Source organism: Octodon degus, unplaced genomic scaffold, assembly GCF_000260255.1.
Source record: "Octodon degus isolate 3935 unplaced genomic scaffold, OctDeg1.0 scaffold00040, whole genome shotgun sequence".
NCBI lineage: Eukaryota > Metazoa > Chordata > Mammalia > Rodentia > Octodontidae > Octodon > Octodon degus.
The window spans coordinates 2,011,858-2,029,331 of record NW_004524616.1 but is presented as its reverse complement, the minus strand read 5'-3'; the positions used below and the strand labels follow the sequence as shown (position 1 = coordinate 2,029,331).

General features: G+C 39.3%; 1 protein-coding gene across 5 annotated transcripts in view; it reads left to right on the top strand.

The window, feature by feature from the left end:
• Ppp2r2b (protein phosphatase 2 regulatory subunit Bbeta) overlaps positions 1 to 17,474 on the top strand; it is a 454,351-nt gene that overhangs the window by 327,069 nt on the left and 109,808 nt on the right. For all 5 annotated transcript variants that reach the window (XM_004631251.2, XM_023715307.1, XM_023715308.1 and 2 more), the window contains exons 3-4: positions 9,149 to 9,246; positions 12,251 to 12,416. In XM_004631251.2, the coding sequence (XP_004631308.1) occupies positions 9,149 to 9,246; positions 12,251 to 12,416 (264 nt within the window). The remainder of the gene's footprint in view (positions 1 to 9,148; positions 9,247 to 12,250; positions 12,417 to 17,474) is intronic.

The following is a 17,474-nucleotide window of genomic DNA, read 5'->3' as shown; positions in this document are numbered from 1 at the left end:
GGCTTCATTTCACATTTTAAAAAATTGCAACAAAATGCCTATAGCATAAAATTTACTATTCTAAGTATATCTGGATATACAGTTTGATACTATTAAGTTCATCTGCATTGCAGAGCCTGTTTTGCTTATAATCAAAACAGAAGTGCTTGTGGTGGTCTCCAAGGCTGCATTATGTAAGCCTCCTACTTTTCCTTCTGCCTCTTGGCCTGGTTGGACCTCTTGGATCCCTAACACATGCATGCCTCCCTTGGGGAGCTGCCCACTGTCACTTCTGCTTGACGCAAGTGCCGTATAGAAGCCTTCATGGTGCATACCCTCGCCATGAACTCCCTTCATAAATTGCAGCTGCTCTCTAGTTTCTGATATGTTATTCTCCCTGATTCAGCTCTTTTTGTTTTTGATAATATGAATAATAATATAATAGAGTATATATTATTGTATAATAATATAACATTTTATTATGTTTGCTATTATCTTTTCTCCAACAATGAAAATATAACTTCTTTGTAGGTGGATATTTTATTTGTTAATTGATATCTCCAATACCTGAAATAGCACTCAACACACTTCAGGGTACTCAAGGGACATTTTGGGCGAATTAGTGGATGAGTGAATGAATCTATCAATCTCGAGTCCTCCCTGATTTTTTTCCACTTAATATTATGCACCCATATTTGAACTGTGTGATGTTAAATACTTTCTAAATATCCAGTTGTCCATGGGTAGAAAAAAACCAGTAGGTACATACTGGAGTGCCTCTCCCTCATGTTTATTGCAGCTTGTGTTCTGCTGATGAAGAAAAGCAGTATTAGTTTATTCATTCTACCTTTTACTTTTTACCTACTGTGTTTGATATTGCTTTCAACTGTTTTAAAATATACATCTTATCTGAAAGAGAGTAATATTTTATTTATTTATTTATTTAACATACTTGTTTGTTACAGGGTCTCACTATGCAGCTAGGACTCATATTGATCCTCCTATTTTCAGCCTCCCCTGCACTAGGATTACAGGCTTGCACCACTACACCCAGACTCTGGCTGGCTCAGTGTGCCCTGGGGGCAGGGCTGGCACAGCACATGGTGCTGGGGATCAAACCCTGGTCCCTGCACTTGCCTAAGCTTGCCTAAGCAGTTGCTTTAGTCCACTGAGCTATCTCACTGACTCAAGAGTAATATTTTAAAATATCCAAAATACTTCAACTTTGAGTCATTAAAGAATGAGAGATTTTAATGTGCCAATTACAATTTGATTCATCAAATTGTAATTGGCACATTGGGTCATATCTATAGATATAGATATACATATATACAGAGACATAGATATAGATATATAAATATATAGGTGCAGATTTTTTATTTTTATTTATTTATTTATTTATTTTGCTAAACCATTGGAAACCATCATAGCAAAATACCTTGTGAACTAATTGCAGCAGCATCTTTGACAGAGACTTCATGTTTTAGGAGGAAAATTCCAACTCTTTTTTGAGTATATTACTCATTTATTTCTTTAGACTCATGGAGGGGGGTCTATTTTGTGCAATGTTTAATTTGTCCTTTACACAATAATAGAGCTCCCTTGAATGTAGGGATATGGCAGAAATGTGTCAACTTAGATTGTGTTAGTGACTTCTTACTGAGCCCTGGGTTAAAAAAGATGCTTTTCTGTAGCTCCATTATTACAGTCTTTGAACAACCTCTCCACTGAGAATGTTTTTCCTCATCCCAGCCTAAGTCTACTCTGCAGTCCTCTAAAAATTGAATGCACCTGAGGCCAAGGGTCAGTTGTGTTTGGGATTTTTTTCTCCTGGTGTATCCCTGTGTCCTGTCCATATAGATTCATTGAACAGCTTTTCATCTCTGGCTTATTTTCTCACATTCACTTTGGCCATCTCAGTAGTCACCTCCATCACGCTCCCTAATAGCACTTTACCTTAATGTCCTTTCTCTGCTAGCCCATCTGCTTTCCCTTCCTAGGATTCTGAGGGTCCCTAATTTCCTACAAATGCTACAGAGACCTTTTAGGTAGCTCTTCCTCTTTATTTATCAGTCTGTCTCATTTTGTAGTCATTAAGTACTACTCACGTAGATAATTCTCCTTGCCTTGCACCCCTTCAAGTCTTTGCTATATCCATCAAATAGAAATGTTTTGTTTTCTGATTTTGTTTAGAGTTATTCATTCTCTATATGTTGGTGCACTTTTGTATTGGCTCTCTTTGGTTCTCATCAGCAGTCCATTAAAGGAAAACATTGAGAGGTGTGTCTTATATGCTGAGATACTCAGCTAGGTAGTGGGGCTCTGGGGATGAACAAGTCCCTTGTGACATTTAAGTTTAGAGACTAAGACAGGTGTTTACAATGATGCTGATGAACATTAGTGGTAAGAGACGATAGCTGGTAATGGAGAAATAAGGAGCACAAGGAGGCTGTGTCACTAAGGGAGCTGTCTGTGCCTTGAGAGAAGTCACCCAAGGCTTCCCTAAGTGATATTTGAGCCAATTCATATATAGGGGAAATTTTAGCCTTTACAAACTAGGCACCATGGCTTTCTTTAGAACATTGGGCCCAGCAAAATTTCTGGCCAAAGATGTACCAAACATATTCCATTTGAAGTCTATTTGGGTGTCACAGTGCCTGTCTAAGAGTCCCTGACCCCCAAAGATCTGGGAGCTTTCTTATGGTAAACCTAAAGTCCTTTTGACATTGAGGTCAGCTGCTGAGGTCCCATGTCATGCAGATAATAGGTATGAATGGTTGACAGACTGTGTGTTCCCTGAGCAGTTAATTACTCTCATGCTTTTCTGAAGGAGCAGGTGACAGATGGTAAACACCTTGAAAACACACTCCACAGTAAAACACAGGCATACGGGCAAGTCTGGGCAGCTAGCAATGTCCCACTGGATATTTCTGTCCTTACAGATATAATAATTTATAGAAATCCTTGCCCCTTTGGCAAGTTTGGTTCCAACTACAGGAAATGTCTCTCTTCTAGGATGTTATGTTGTAGAGACTTGTTCTCAATAAAAAGCAATCTCCGTCCACCTGCCTATCCCTGACTTGTCCCGCACCAGGTTAGTGCTGGAGATTCGGTCATCCTGAGGAAGCTGTGTGCATGTTAATGGGCACAGCATGGCGTTCATTACTCACCTGCTTCCTACCATCTGGATTTTCACAGCTCAGTAAGCGTAGTGGACTTCCTGCATATTAGGAGCAGGAGCTTGGCTCCTAAGGAGCATGTGGTGAAGTCCCTTTACAGTCATAATTTTATAATGGATATGAGTACATTGGAGTGGGCATTCTAACACAGTAAGCTGCTTTCACGTGTGAATGGTTAGGAAACAATGCAGCACCTCCGCAGTAAGGCAAGGAACAAACAGATTTCCTTGATAGTGATAACCAAACAGGTGGGAAGGAAATTTGTTTGGTGGGAGAATAAACTAAGAACATACATGAAAAAGTTTGTTCAGGGAGGCTTCAGGACAAAGGACCAGTTTTCCAATTCAATTCACATTAATAATAGCTGTATGCAAAGTAATATGAAGAGAAAAAAAATGGAACCACATGTCCATGAGCATATGTTTAGATTCAAATAACATAAAGTTCAACAGTAGTTGAAACCACAATGTCTGTTGTTTAACAAGACAGGCTGTCCTAAGGTAGATTTTAGTGGCTCAGTGATGTCAGCAGATACCCCATTTTTCCACCTGTTGTACTTAGACTCTCAGCCTTGTGAGGTCCTTAGGTTTTTACCTTACAGTCACATGATGGCTGGAGCACCCCACTTATCATAAACACCTACCACCACACAGAGGAAAAAAAGCAAAGACTTGTCCTTACTGCCAGAAGGCCTCTCCTTATCTTCCTTTTATTTAAGGAAGAAAATATTTTTCAAGAATCTCTGATTTCCTCTCATCCACCTCCCAACAGGCTTTTCTTTATGTTTTGTTGGCCACATTTAAGTTGTTTGCCCCCACCCCAGCCACAAGGAAGGCTAAGTATGTGTCTGATATTTGACCCTCTGCAGTGGGACACTAAGGTCAAGCAAGGATAAAAGCAATGGTTAAGAGTAGCCAACCTGCAGTCTCTACACAGGCTTGGTGATGTAGCTCAGTAGTAGAGTGCTTGCCTAGTATGTATGAGAATTTGAGTTCCACCCCTAGCATTGCAAAGGAAAAAAAAAACTCTATAAAACACATTAGTGACTATTAATGAGCTTGGACACAGATGGGTGAACATTGAAGAATATCACGTCCTGCACTGTAGCTATGGTTAAGTAGGAACAGCAGCTGTGATGCAATCTTAGGAACTGAAATTCATTGTTGGATTCTTCTACCTGCATTCTTTCTTATGAGAGGAAACCACCACGAAGTCAAAGTTAAAACCAGTGCGCACAGAATTAATTCTATTCAAATGTAATGAAAAGGATTCTATTTCCAAACACCAGATACTCTTCAAGTAGCAAAAATGTAGGCTGTGTCAGGCGAGATGTGTGTATGGCACACAGGAGCATGGGGTAGCAAGTGTGCGGCATGTGTGTTGTCTTACCTTGCTTAGCCACAACCAAACCACCTCCCTCCTATTTCAGTGGGAAACATTCTAATACTCTCTGTCAGACATCAAAACTTCCCAGAGAAGACAGATGCTCACTTGGGACTGCAAACTAAGACCCAGAAGGAGACCACAGTTTTATGCAGATGGAAGGCATAATTGTAATTCCCACTGGGAAGGCTCAGAATCCCCTGTTGGTTTAATGATCTGGTGTCACTGCCAATCTAGCTGAAAATCTCTATGCAGAGATGACAAAGGACATGCATCACACACACGCGTGCACGCACACACACACACACGCCTGCCCTTGCTGCACACAAGGCCAGTTAATGAATGCACTGCAGCCAAGAAGCGATCCCCCTACCAAAGTCTTCTCTACACAAACCTCCTGACAACTGCCACCATTTCCACCACTGGCCTCCACTATGAACCTCATTTTCCATTCTTGCTGGTATCCCTGTCCTAGATGGAAACTCAGAAAACCACCTAAAACTGACCTAATCATCAAAAATAACTCCATCTATTGAAGGGGTAGAATTAGTCTACTGATACAAGAAATGTAAATGGTTTTAATATTATTATCTACTAGATGTTGCTTTAGATGAAAGATAAACTATTCAATGGGCTCAGAAGGCTAAATTGAATTATGCTTTCATTTCCATCCCAGTGACTGATGTTGGGAGGCAGTGCCAGTGACCTGGTCAGTAAGGTGGTATTACACTAGTGGACCTGGGGCTCAGACCCTAGGTCTAAAATGAATCATCATCTTGACAAAGCAGCTTCCTGCCATATGAACTATGTATCACCCAGCGATCCCAATTCCTGCCCGCACCCAGGCCTCTGCACTGCCTGGACAATGAGCCTCACATGGTACTGTACTACAAGGTTGAGGGTGAAAGTGAGGGTTTCCCCTCCTGTTCCTGCACCTCACAATCACATGATCACATGTGCTATGTTATTTATTATTCCAGTAAGTAGGAACTTTATGTGTGAGATTATTAGTCTAGAATTTTTGTAAGATGCTGAGATTGATTTTTTAAAAGAAAAAATTTAGTCTTGACAGTGCCAATTGAACTAGAAATGTTATTACCAGGCCACTAGTTTGTAAGAATTAATTCAGCACAGAAAAATATGGAACAGGACAAACGTCTTATCACTCAAGGTTTCCTTTAAAAATTATTTTCACTACATTTGACTTCCATCGTGGTTTTTGGCTTTTGTTATTTTTAGCTCATTTGTGCTTTATTCACATTCATATAGAACAGAGGGTAGAAAAATGCCCACTCTTATAGTTTATTATTCAACTGGGCATTTAATGAAATATTGAGTTGTCCTATAAACATATATATCAAAGGTGAAAGCTGCGTTGAACTTGAAGGATTGGTTCCTGTTGGTCATGAATTGAAATGGTTACTCTCACTCCCCTAAAGCCACTTCCTCTTGTACACACAGAAGTTCTTTGTCTTAAGCTATTATGTTTTGGAATTTAATTTGCTCTCCCAAACAACATATTACAAATGCAGAAGTATGTGTACTGGAAGTTTCAGTGTCTTGAAATGGGAATGTAGGGTGATTCATGAGTGTTGTTTCAATTATTAAACAATCCCAGATGAAGATACGTAGAGATGGATGGGGCAGTAAGGTATTCCAGCTACATCTACCAGTTTAGTGATGATAAATGAGTCAGGAAACATGAAAGTTCAAAACAGGTATTAACTTGAGCTGCAGCAGCACATGCTGTGAAGGTGAAGGTAGACGGCAGCCTGATATAAACAACCTCATATAGAGACCAGCTGGCTGGTAGAGTTAAAAGAAAGGGAAGGCCTCCAAGAACACTTAGGAATTTCAGAATCCAGCTAGGCCATTCTTTCTCTTAACAGGTTCTTTTTTTTTCACCGAGCTGCACCCTCAGTCTTCTAATTTTTTTTTTTTTTAATTTTGAGTCACAGTCTTACGGTATCGCAAAGTTCCTGAGGCTAGGCTCAAATTTGCAGTCTTCCTGCCTTAGCCTCCCAGAGTACTGAAATTACAGGCATGTGGCACTATATCCAGTTCTTGCAAAATTATTGAGGGAGATGTGGCACTGAAGGATAGTAATACTTAGAAAACGAATTCATAAGCATGTAAGTCAAAGGTGAAAGCTCCATTTGGACCATACTTAATATTCTATAATGCAAAGTGTTAGTAATACTGGCTAGGATTGTGTGGTTTAGAAGTGAGTATGAAGCCTTTCTTTGACCTTAGTGAATCTTAAGAGCAGATTGAAGACATTTTCAGAATTTAATCAGGACAGTGTATCTGTTATCCCAAGAAAAGCAAGTTTTGCTTCATTTCTTGGCAACTGAGCCTCGGGTTCACATTGGAAAATGCTACTTAACTCTTTCTCTGATACCCCTCTTCACCAAAATGAAAGGCCCATTTTTTTGTTCTAAGAATAAACGAAATGAATCAAAGAGCCCTGTCGCTCACCCACAATGATAGAGCTCTGTGTGAACGTTGGAAAGGCACAAACCACACACAGGCAGAATCTTAAAATTGAGCCCTAGTGCATAAGCACAGCACTGGTAACCCCAAGACTAGTCTCCGCATCAGCCTGCAGTGCTCACTTTCTTGGAAGTGTTAGTGCTTAAGAAATTTGAGAGCCTTGACTCATCCCTAGATACTTGACAGAGCTTGAAAGTGAAAAGAAGCAGCCCACCAGGCTCAGGTTCTATCCAGGGCAGGAGTCTATGCTTAGCCCTTTGCTATTCACTCACTGGAAAGCAGAAACTAGCAACTCATGCAAGAAGTATACCCTAGCACTCTGTGCTTTGAAGGCAGGACCCTGCCCCCCCAGCACTGCACATACTAAGCCACGCTCTCTCCTCCATATGTAAGACTGATTGCTTTCCTAGCCACTCCAGAGCTGGTTACTCTCCAATTCCCAGGCACTGCTTAGATAAGCAGGCCTGCTAAAGTTGTATCCCTTCCTTTGTGTTGTCTCCTTAAGCTTACTTCACTGCCAAAGTCTTCCTGAGAAAATGGACTTGATTTCTAGTTTAGATCATGAATAAATAATGCAGCAGCCAGTTGCTCATAGACTGTATTCAATGCAGAAACAAGATAGCTTTCGTAATCATGATGTTGAAAATATTAGTCTCCATAATATAAAATATAAGAGAGTTTTGCATATAATCTACACACCTAGCTGCTGCTCCAAAAACAAAAAAAAAAAAAGAGAACCTTAGAAAATGCAATATTTCATGGTTCACAGCCTTTTCAGTATGCCCGGATTACTTCATCCATGTTATTCTGTGCCTGCGTAGGAGTTGGGTCTGCTACCTGTGGGGCACATCATCTAAGAGGCCAGAATTGATCTGTAAATGTGCTTCAGTTGCAAGTGACTGAGGCTCATGCCTTATTAGTTTGACTTCTGCACAAAGGTTGACCATTAGGAGGAGTTTATATGTGGAAAAAGATAGCTATATGTAGAGAATTTTACACTGCCTATCTGAATAAATCAAGTATACCAGGAAAACCCTGAACAGGTAATATAAAAGTAAGATTGGAGATTTCAATTATTCAGGGATAATTGCCTTACTTTTCCACCCCCCTATCTCCCCTTTGCTTTCCTTATATAGACATAATCTTCAGAATATTCCTCAGTCAAAGACCATAGTCATAATTCCTTTGCTTCTCTTTCTTCTTTTCTTTCTTTCTTTTTTTTACTCATTTGCACTCTTGGTAGCAATTGTTGGAGCCCTACAGGGGAATAATTGGGGAGAATTAACCTCTGACATTTTTCTAAAAATAGTCCTAATAAATCCCCATAGGTAATTTACCTGTCCATGTTCCTCTGGGAGTAACCCCCATCAAAAAAAGACTTGGCAGGCTGGCATTCCTTCAGCAATTATTTGGGATCCAAGTTACTGGCACTTGTGCCTTTTCTTCTTTTAGAAATACAGAGTAATGAGTGCCCTTTCCCCTGTGACCCCCTGACCTTTCTTTTCTCAGCACCCTTCTCCTGGACTTGGAATAAGTCCTTGCCTTTCCAGAAGGGTGTGCTGAGCTGCCACAAAAAAGGGAAGCATGGGTCAAACTGGAGCACTGTGGCATCTTTTCTTAAATTTCCAAGGGTCTCTGTCTACTCCAATTTTGGCACCAGAGTTCCAAGAGTCCTAACCCCACTTCATTTCAATTGTCAGCCCCAATTTGAATTACCGCAGTCGTGCCCAGTCTGTGGTCATCTGCTGGTGTTAAAGACAAGGAAAGACAAAAGGGTGGGTGAAGGGCTTGTGCTTAGCAGCCATTATCCAAGAAAACTGCTATTTCTCTGAGCCGTAAAGAAATTCGTTTTCCTGAACAAAAAGGTCCAAGCATGCTTTTCCCTTTTGTTATCTCCAGATGTTCTAAGAGAACACGGTGCAATGTGGGCATCCAGGAAATTTACTGTCCCAAGGGCCACTCCTTGTGGCATTTAAAATACAGGACAGAAAATCCTTGTAAATTCCACTGCACAAAGCTCTAAGCCCTTAAATGCATGGAAAAGTATATCTATTATCTATCCTTTCAAAGTAAGTGTGCAGTTACTTAAATTGCCTTTGTCTTCTTCTTTTCAGCTGACATTATCTCTACGGTAGAATTCAACCACACAGGAGAATTACTAGCGACAGGGGACAAGGGGGGTCGGGTTGTAATATTTCAACGAGAGCAGGAGGTAAGTGGCAGTGAATACAAAATGCCCATTTTCTTCTCTTTTTAAAGGAGGACTCCTACTGTTCCTTAATCCTCATGTGTCTGCCTTAACCTGCTGCTTTGTTCATGAACTTAAAACTGCCAAAAAGTCATCAGCGTTACTAGCTCCACACTCAGGCTCACAAAAGCATCCTAGAAAGGGTTTTGTTTCTACACATGGCCTTATCTTCCCAAACCTGGATAGTACGCATTCAAAAGGATTTTATTTCTCATCTGACCTGCAAAATTTCACAGGTGCTTATTGAGCATAGCTCTGCCTTTTGGATTGCAATGTGTCCTCAGTCTATAGTGATTCAGTCTCCCTCAATGTCAGGTATGGCCAGAATATGCAGGAGAGAAAAAAGTAGCTTTATTTGCCAACCCATGTGAAGAGGACAAATTGAGTTGGGAGAGAAGAAAGTGATAGCTCACCCTCCCACCCAGAGAGGAGTTCCCCAAAGTGACATCTCACCAGAGGTATACAGCAGACATGTTAGCGTAGGGGACATGCAGTTCCCAGAAGCCGAGTGCTATATGTGGCATGATTTCTGAGCATGAGCTCTAACTTCTAGTGACTCTCAAAAAGCCATGACTTGAGTTCCACTAGGAGTTGTTTCTCTTTTTCATATAAATTGGGTTTTTTGGGGGGTGTCTGCTTCTGTTTTTGTCAGAATGAAATTATGGCCCAATTTGATTTCGTTGTCCTCCCCTGGCACGGTCGTGGAGCCTCCAGCAGGCTGGTCTGTGTTCTAGTAAGTCTCCCATCTGCCACTGCCTGCCTCTGAGATTCACAGGGCACTAGGGAAGCTAGAGGGAGGCCGGGTCTAAGAGGAAGGCTTCACAAGAGACTTCCCTAGCAATTTAATGCCTGCTTTGTGCCTCAAAGCCATTTGCATTACACCTCCCCTCAAAAAAGGAAAGCCTCATTTAGAGGTGATATATTTGGTAATTGCACATTATTTGCAATTAATTTCTATAAGGGCATCCTAATCCCTCGAGGTTCTGTATAAATTCAAGTGTTCAGCATTAAATCAGGCACCCAGCCTACTGCATTGGCCCTGGAAATGTGAAAATGTGGTTGGCAAGTAGGAACTAATAGCTCTTCGTGACCTGGAATTTTTCCTGCTTTTCCAGAGCTTCCTGGTGCTAATTGGTCTGGCACATACTACACACATTTGACAGTCTGATTTGGATGGTAGCAAATCAACACTTATAAATTTATTGTTAAGGTGGGCTGGTACTCTGCGCAAGAGAGCAGGGTAGTAGCAGCTACAACGGCAACGTTTAAAGTCCTGTGAAAACTAATTTTTTCAAACCTTCTCTGATTTAAAAAAAAAAAAAATCCAATTAGGTTCACAGTGATGATAAAGAGGAACCCGAGGAGCTATTTAGCATAAATTACCCAAGACAGCATGTTGCCGGTAATATTCCACCCCACATTTTCTGTTAGCTATTTATAGGTTTCACCCATTTTAATTGACAGAAATATTTGAGAAGTCTGATTCATTAGTAGAATGGTGGGGGACACGTTTTCCAAAGTAAGGTGATGGCGTTTGCTGGAAAATAAATGTGGATGAGTATAAAGAACGTGCAGTTAAGTGTTGGGCTTGGTAAGGAATTTGGGGATTAAAATATAGGCTGAGCCACACCAACAAAGCCATGTGACATCACTTTGAAGGAGGCCTGCTTTTGACTTTTGTGGGTGGACTCTGCACGTGACTTTCAAGGAGCACAGTCCCAGAGTGGCCGCTTCTAGAACTCTCCGTGGCAGGACAGAAGCTTTAGTCGGAATAGCTCTTCACACCTGGGTCTAGCATCACTATCCACTGCTAAGTTGAGATGCGGCCCTGGGCGTTCTGTATCACCAAGGACCATTTCTTAAACCTCTTCTTAAAAGACAAGCCTTGGGCTGGGGATATAGCTCAGCAGTTTAAGCACCTGCCTGGCAAGCACAAGGTCCTGAGTTCGATCCCCAGTACAAAAAAAAAAAAAAAAAGACAACCCTTTATAACAAATGTTTAATAAGACCCTGGCTTGAAATTGTGAACAGTTCTCCAAAGCCTGAATCTCAAATTCTTGGAATGATCCAAAACACCTTGCATAAATCCTTCCTGCCCTTTTCCTTCTTCTTCTCACTGTAGCAACCCCCTTTTCCTCCTATTGCTCTTCTTTTTCTTTCTCTTGGCTCTTCCTCCTGTCCCTTGGCCTTGTGTTTCATTCTCTCCTCGTTTATTTAATTCCTGCTGTTTGCATTTTGCATAATCAGCGCTGGGGGAAGCCTGAGGTGAAGTCTCATCATTCTCTTAAAGATGCAGATGGCACCTCTGTGCTCCTGTCTGCTTTGAGACTCACTGGAAGAAAGGGAGGGCACAGTGCCCAAATCTGCTCTTTGTGAACTATGTGACCTAAGAAGGTCATTTACTATCTGACCCTCATTTACCTATATGCCTGTCCTGTCCACGACCTCTCAGAAATTTTGTATGAGGATCAGATAAGATATTAACAGGCCAATGGCCATAAAGTAAAAGATGGTAAAACTTGCAATTCCTACAACTTTGTACTTTTCAAAAAGGGGGGAGGAGGATTGATATAAGTATTTGTGGGCTTCTCTTGAGATATCTCACTCAAAATATCTGACTTGAGATACAGGAGGCATTTGTTGGGGTACACAAAACCTTAGACTCTGTTTATATCAATTTTAAAGTCTTGCCCCGTATTCACTTCTCTTTCTATATACATGATGATCATATGTTAGTGCAGAAGTTCGTGTATTTAACTTATAAGTAAGCGCATGTGTACTGCAGATACCAACATTTACCAGCAGGATGAGTGGTCCAGCTTCAGAGACTGTCTTGGCCGTGGCCTCGTCCCAGTATGACACAGCATCCCCTGCCCACCCTTAATGACTCTGTGCAAAGAAAAAAAATTGGTGAGTTTGAAATTGGCTTCTATGACTTAACCTTTTGTGTAATTTTCCCTTCCTACAGAGTAAAAATCAAGTTCATCGTAGGGGTGAATACAATGTTTACAGCACATTCCAGAGCCATGAACCCGAATTCGATTACCTGAAGAGTTTAGAAATAGAAGAAAAAATCAATAAAATAAGATGGCTCCCTCAGCAGAATGCAGCTTACTTTCTTCTGTCTACTAATGGTATGTGGGGGTGATTTTTCCTGTTTGACATTTTCAGAGATATAGTCAGCCAACCATATATGTCAATCTCTCTCAGACTCAATTTTCTTCTATACCTTGTGGGCTCTTGAGGATAAGTTCCACAATTGCTACAATTGCAAGATGCAGAGAAGCCCCTGGCACACACAGAGTAGGCCTTCAGTAAATAATAGCAATTCTTCTTGTAAATACCAAATTTATGATGCAACTATATGAAACTCATTGTCTGTAGTTTTCAACTAATGTAGACTATTTGCAGGTGTTTTATCAAATGTGACTTCCTGTCTTAAGATTCACAGAATGTTATTCTGGGAATACATTTCAGGAAACTCGACATGCTCTCCCTGTGAGTTTGGCATATGGAATAGAGGTTATTAATCCCTGCATATATTTTAGGGTCTGGAAAGCAGATGGTTGTGTGTCATCTGAGGAAATCAAATTCTAAGCTGGGAGCATAAAGAATAGGGACACTGCTTAAAAAAAATAATCAGAAAAGGGGTTGCTTCTGTCTCCCTCCAAACTCTTCTTTTACCATTTGAAGAATGGTAAGCTCTTCTTTTACCATTTAGGAAAAACTTGCTATAAATAGTTCATGAGCAAGAAGACTGAAAGTGCGTGGAAGGCCACACACCACATTCCCTCAGCACATGGAATTATCTGTCCTCTGGGTTATTCAGCACTTGCCTAAAATAAGTCATCTGTGCTCAAAATGATTTGAAATAAAGTCATCCATTAAAGGGTGCTAATTGGCTAGCATAACAAGAGGAATATTATATAGAAATTAAACACTACTTCCCAAGCAAATAAGTGAGGAAGCAATTCATTTCATCTTGTGTGCAAGTCTATGAGGAGTATACACTTCAATAAAATCAAAAAACAAACAATTCATATTTTACCTATAACCCACACTTAAAGGTGGGTATAGTTTAAATATAGGTCTAGTTAAAAATTGCATATGATGTCTATAATGTGATCAAGCATGTTCTTTTTAAAGAATAGGAGGAAACACACTAAAAAGTTCACCATGATTAATTTTTCATCATGCATTATGAATGCCTTAAATATTTGATTCCTTATCATGTCAATTTTTAAAGTTTATACAGTGAGTCATATATTAACCTTATGAAAAATTGGGGAAATTTTAATGCACACAGCCCCCAAGTCCCTTAAATACGAACCCAGTGTACAAATGTAAAACATATCTGAAACCTAGTTATCCAGGAAAATCTCATCTCAACGTGACCAGATCTGTGCTCATCTGGTTTTCCAGATTCCAAGGAATTTAATTTTCTCGTAATTGTATTTGTTGTTTTGTTTAATCTATGAAGTCCTAATTTCTTGGAAACAAAAACACATGATTTTGTTGCAATTTCTTCCCTTTTAATTCTTGCTGTTCAGGTTTCATTCAAGAGCACTGTAGTTTCAGTACAACTTGGAATGAAAGAGAGGTCTGATGGTTTTGACTTAATTACTTCTGGCAGAGGAAAAGTGTCTGATTACCTTAGCTAGATTATGTTATATTATGAAATTTAGCCTATTGATTATTGCAATAAAATTCAGACTTATTAACTACTTTGTAGGGGGGATGGGAAGGAAAATGAAATGTAATGAAGATTAATTATATAGCATACTGTTCTGTTAATTGAGTTTTTAAATAGTTTTTTGATTAACAAAGATATTATCTTCCATTTGGGATGCTATTTCATATGCCAACAGCATCTCAAAATGATTTTTATAAGAAAAATTCTCATGATCTTATGTGAGTTTCTTTTTTATACTAATATTAAGGTTGAAGGTCTCTCCTATACCAAAAAGGGTAACACACAAAAATTAATGGGAGACAATTGCAATTGCTGTACAAAAGAGAAATGAAGATAAACTGTAAGGTCATGTTTAAAGCTACCTACCACAAGCAATGATAAACTACTAAGAGAATTAGCTAGAAGAAAGAAAAAGGCGTTCTCCATAGTAATAGCCACATATTAGTCTTCCCTATCCACACAGCCAGATCCTTAGTCTTCCCTATCCACAAAGCTTTAAGACACTGAGTCCAAAAAAATGGTGTGCTAATAAAGTCAAGAATGACTCCAAGCAATGCATCCCTGGGGAGTTGGATTGAATTCTCTGTCAATTATCTTTTTAAAAAAAAAATTGTGCTTGTCTCGTTATTAGGTGCACTTTTTACTTCCTGCTAAAATGTGTCCATCTTAATAACTTTTTAATGAAAAATAGCACTTACATTCAATTGTGAATCTAGACCTTGAAATTATTTATCATGTGAAATACATTGCTTTACCCAGCCTCCTACTTCAGCCTTTAAATCTATAACAAAAGATACGCTGAATTTGTTTTTCTTTTTATGAAAGCATGTATTCATTATAAAATTTTGGAAGATATAGAGAAGCAAAATGAAAATACTAAAGGTGTTCTAATCCAGATGGAATTACTATCAGTGTCTTTCAAAGAAAGGATACAAAGCATACAGATAGAAGATAAAATTCTATTATCTCGGTTAACAGAAGTGCAGTACAGTCTACAAACTATTTTGTAATCAGACTTTCAATAATATAACCCTTAGTAACAGAGCTATTTTCTTAATTTTTAAATTTTCTTCCAATTTTACGTAATATTTTCAATAATTGCATATTATTCCCTTTGATTTTTCATAGTTTATTAATAATTCTCCCACTAATGTACCTTTAGTGGTTAATAAATTATCTCTACTATAAATTCCAAAAATGATTTTATATGTAAAATTATATGGAACAAATTCCTATGAATATAGTTATAGGGATATATATTGGTATAGACAAATATCTAATATTAGGCAAAATACATTATCAAATGTGTAGCATATTTACTAAAAGAGCTACAAAATCATATAAATAAATACAAAAATATGCAAAAAAGTTTATAATAATTATCTCTTTATAGTAGAATTGAGGTAGGTTTTTGTTGTTGTTGCTTCTTTGGTTTTTTGAGACAGGATTCACCATGCGGTTCAGCCTGGCCCTCAACCCTCTATGTAGCTGACCCAAAGAGAGAAATATTTTTATCTTGTTGCTATTTTCACTTCCTAATTGCAAAAACATCTACTTTTCATATAAGAAGGGGGACATGATAAAAACTCAAAGTCTTTATATGCAAAATTATTATAGGTTTGCAATTGTCCCCAAAATAACTACAGGGAAAAAAACACAAGAATTTTTATAAAACGTCCACAATGGATTGTTCCTGACCAAAGGAATAATTTCGGTGATTATTATGCTTTGTGTTTCACTGTGATTTCTCTCTTTGTGTTAGCAATTTATCATTCATGATAAGAAAAATATAAAATAAAAACTGCCTTGCACATGGGATAGGGCACACTTCAAAGTGAAGCAACAGAAAACCTTTGATGTTAAAATTCACTGACACTCGGCTTGCTCCCAGCCACAGCTGATCCGAAGTTAATCAAGTGACTATAAATACGGTTCGTTCTCTCACCCTAAAAAATAACTTGGTGTGTAGCGGGATCTCCAGAGAGGGTGGGGCGAGAAGTGCTAGCATGAAGACAGATAGTTCTAAATTAATCCCACAGCTGGAAAAACATCTGCACCTCTTTCTCTCATCATAGGTCGGGGTGAGTACATGAGTGACAGTGTACAGATTGTGCACTTAGCGCCCTGCCGGGTAGGAGCAGACTCATCAGCCAAGTGACGCTCAGAGATTTGGAATTTGGGGTGCTAACCCAGTAAGGTAGTCCCCTTGCTCGTGAAAGGCCACAACAAGGTGCATTTAAGATTCCCAAGATGAGGTATTTCTCTCCACCAGATTTAGAGGATCAACACTGGGATCTTGCATCCCTTTACTTGAAATATCTGTCCTCCTAATGGCGAGAAGTTTAGAAGTAACTGTGTGGAGCCAAGAGAGGAGAAATGGACGAGTGAGATAAAAGGGCAAAGGAAATCCTATTACAGGCAGAGTGTAGGGGTGGCTTTGGTTGCCTGGCAGGACTACAGAGAAGAAAGAGGATGTGTGGCCATCCTCGTGGCGTGAGGCTAACACCATGAAAGCAACGTGTTATTATTGCAGAATAGCTGCTCATCTTGCAATTCTAATAGCAACTTCCCATTGGCGGATCATTGTTAGAAGCCCAACGTTGTGCTAAGCACTCTTCATGCTGTGATTCACTTAATTCAAGAGTCTTGTGAGGAATACAGCATTTTCCCCACCTTATAAGTAAAGAAACTGAGGCACAAAGTTACTGTCTTTACTTATAATGTTGAAATATATGGGCTATGCCTCTACTAAAAAATTATTTGTTGTTTACCTGAAGTGCAAATTTTAGTGGGAATTCTTTATTATTTTGGCTACTATAGGTAGTGATTTTATTTGTAATTCAAAAAATGCTAGTTTGATTCTCCTAGGCTTTCACAGAGAGCACATTGGCCAAGCAATGGCCATGACTCCTCCACATGACACTGACAAAGGTTCTACAATCTGAGGTACAGGATCTCAGGATAAATCCTGAGGGGATTTCACTGTATTATGGATTACTGGACTCTTTTAGAATATTTTTGCTGAGTTAACACACCTATAATATTCAAATAACGGAACTTAACAAAAAAAAGGGGGATACAGATGAATGTCCATTTTGTATGTGTGTATTCAAAATGGTTAGGATAGATATATAGTTACATTCTCTTAATGAATAGAGGGATTTCTTCTCAGACCCAAAAGCTACAACTTTTGTTGCATAGGTCCTGCTTTACCTTGGTCTTAACCATCCAGTAGAAAAGTAGAAAAACAAAATATAAGAAGTAAAGCAATACTGTTATGTTGAGCTGTAGGGGACTCAGGTCAACAATTTCTGACACTACCAGTGAAGTGGAAGACCCAATAGTATTATGGGCACTGGGGAGATAGCTCAGTAGAATAAGTGCTTGCTCAGTAAGCACAAAGCCCTGAGTTCAATCCCCGGTTCCACAAAAAAACAAAACAAAACCAATAGTATTATGGATTACTGGACTCTTTTAGAATATTTTGCTGAGTTAACAC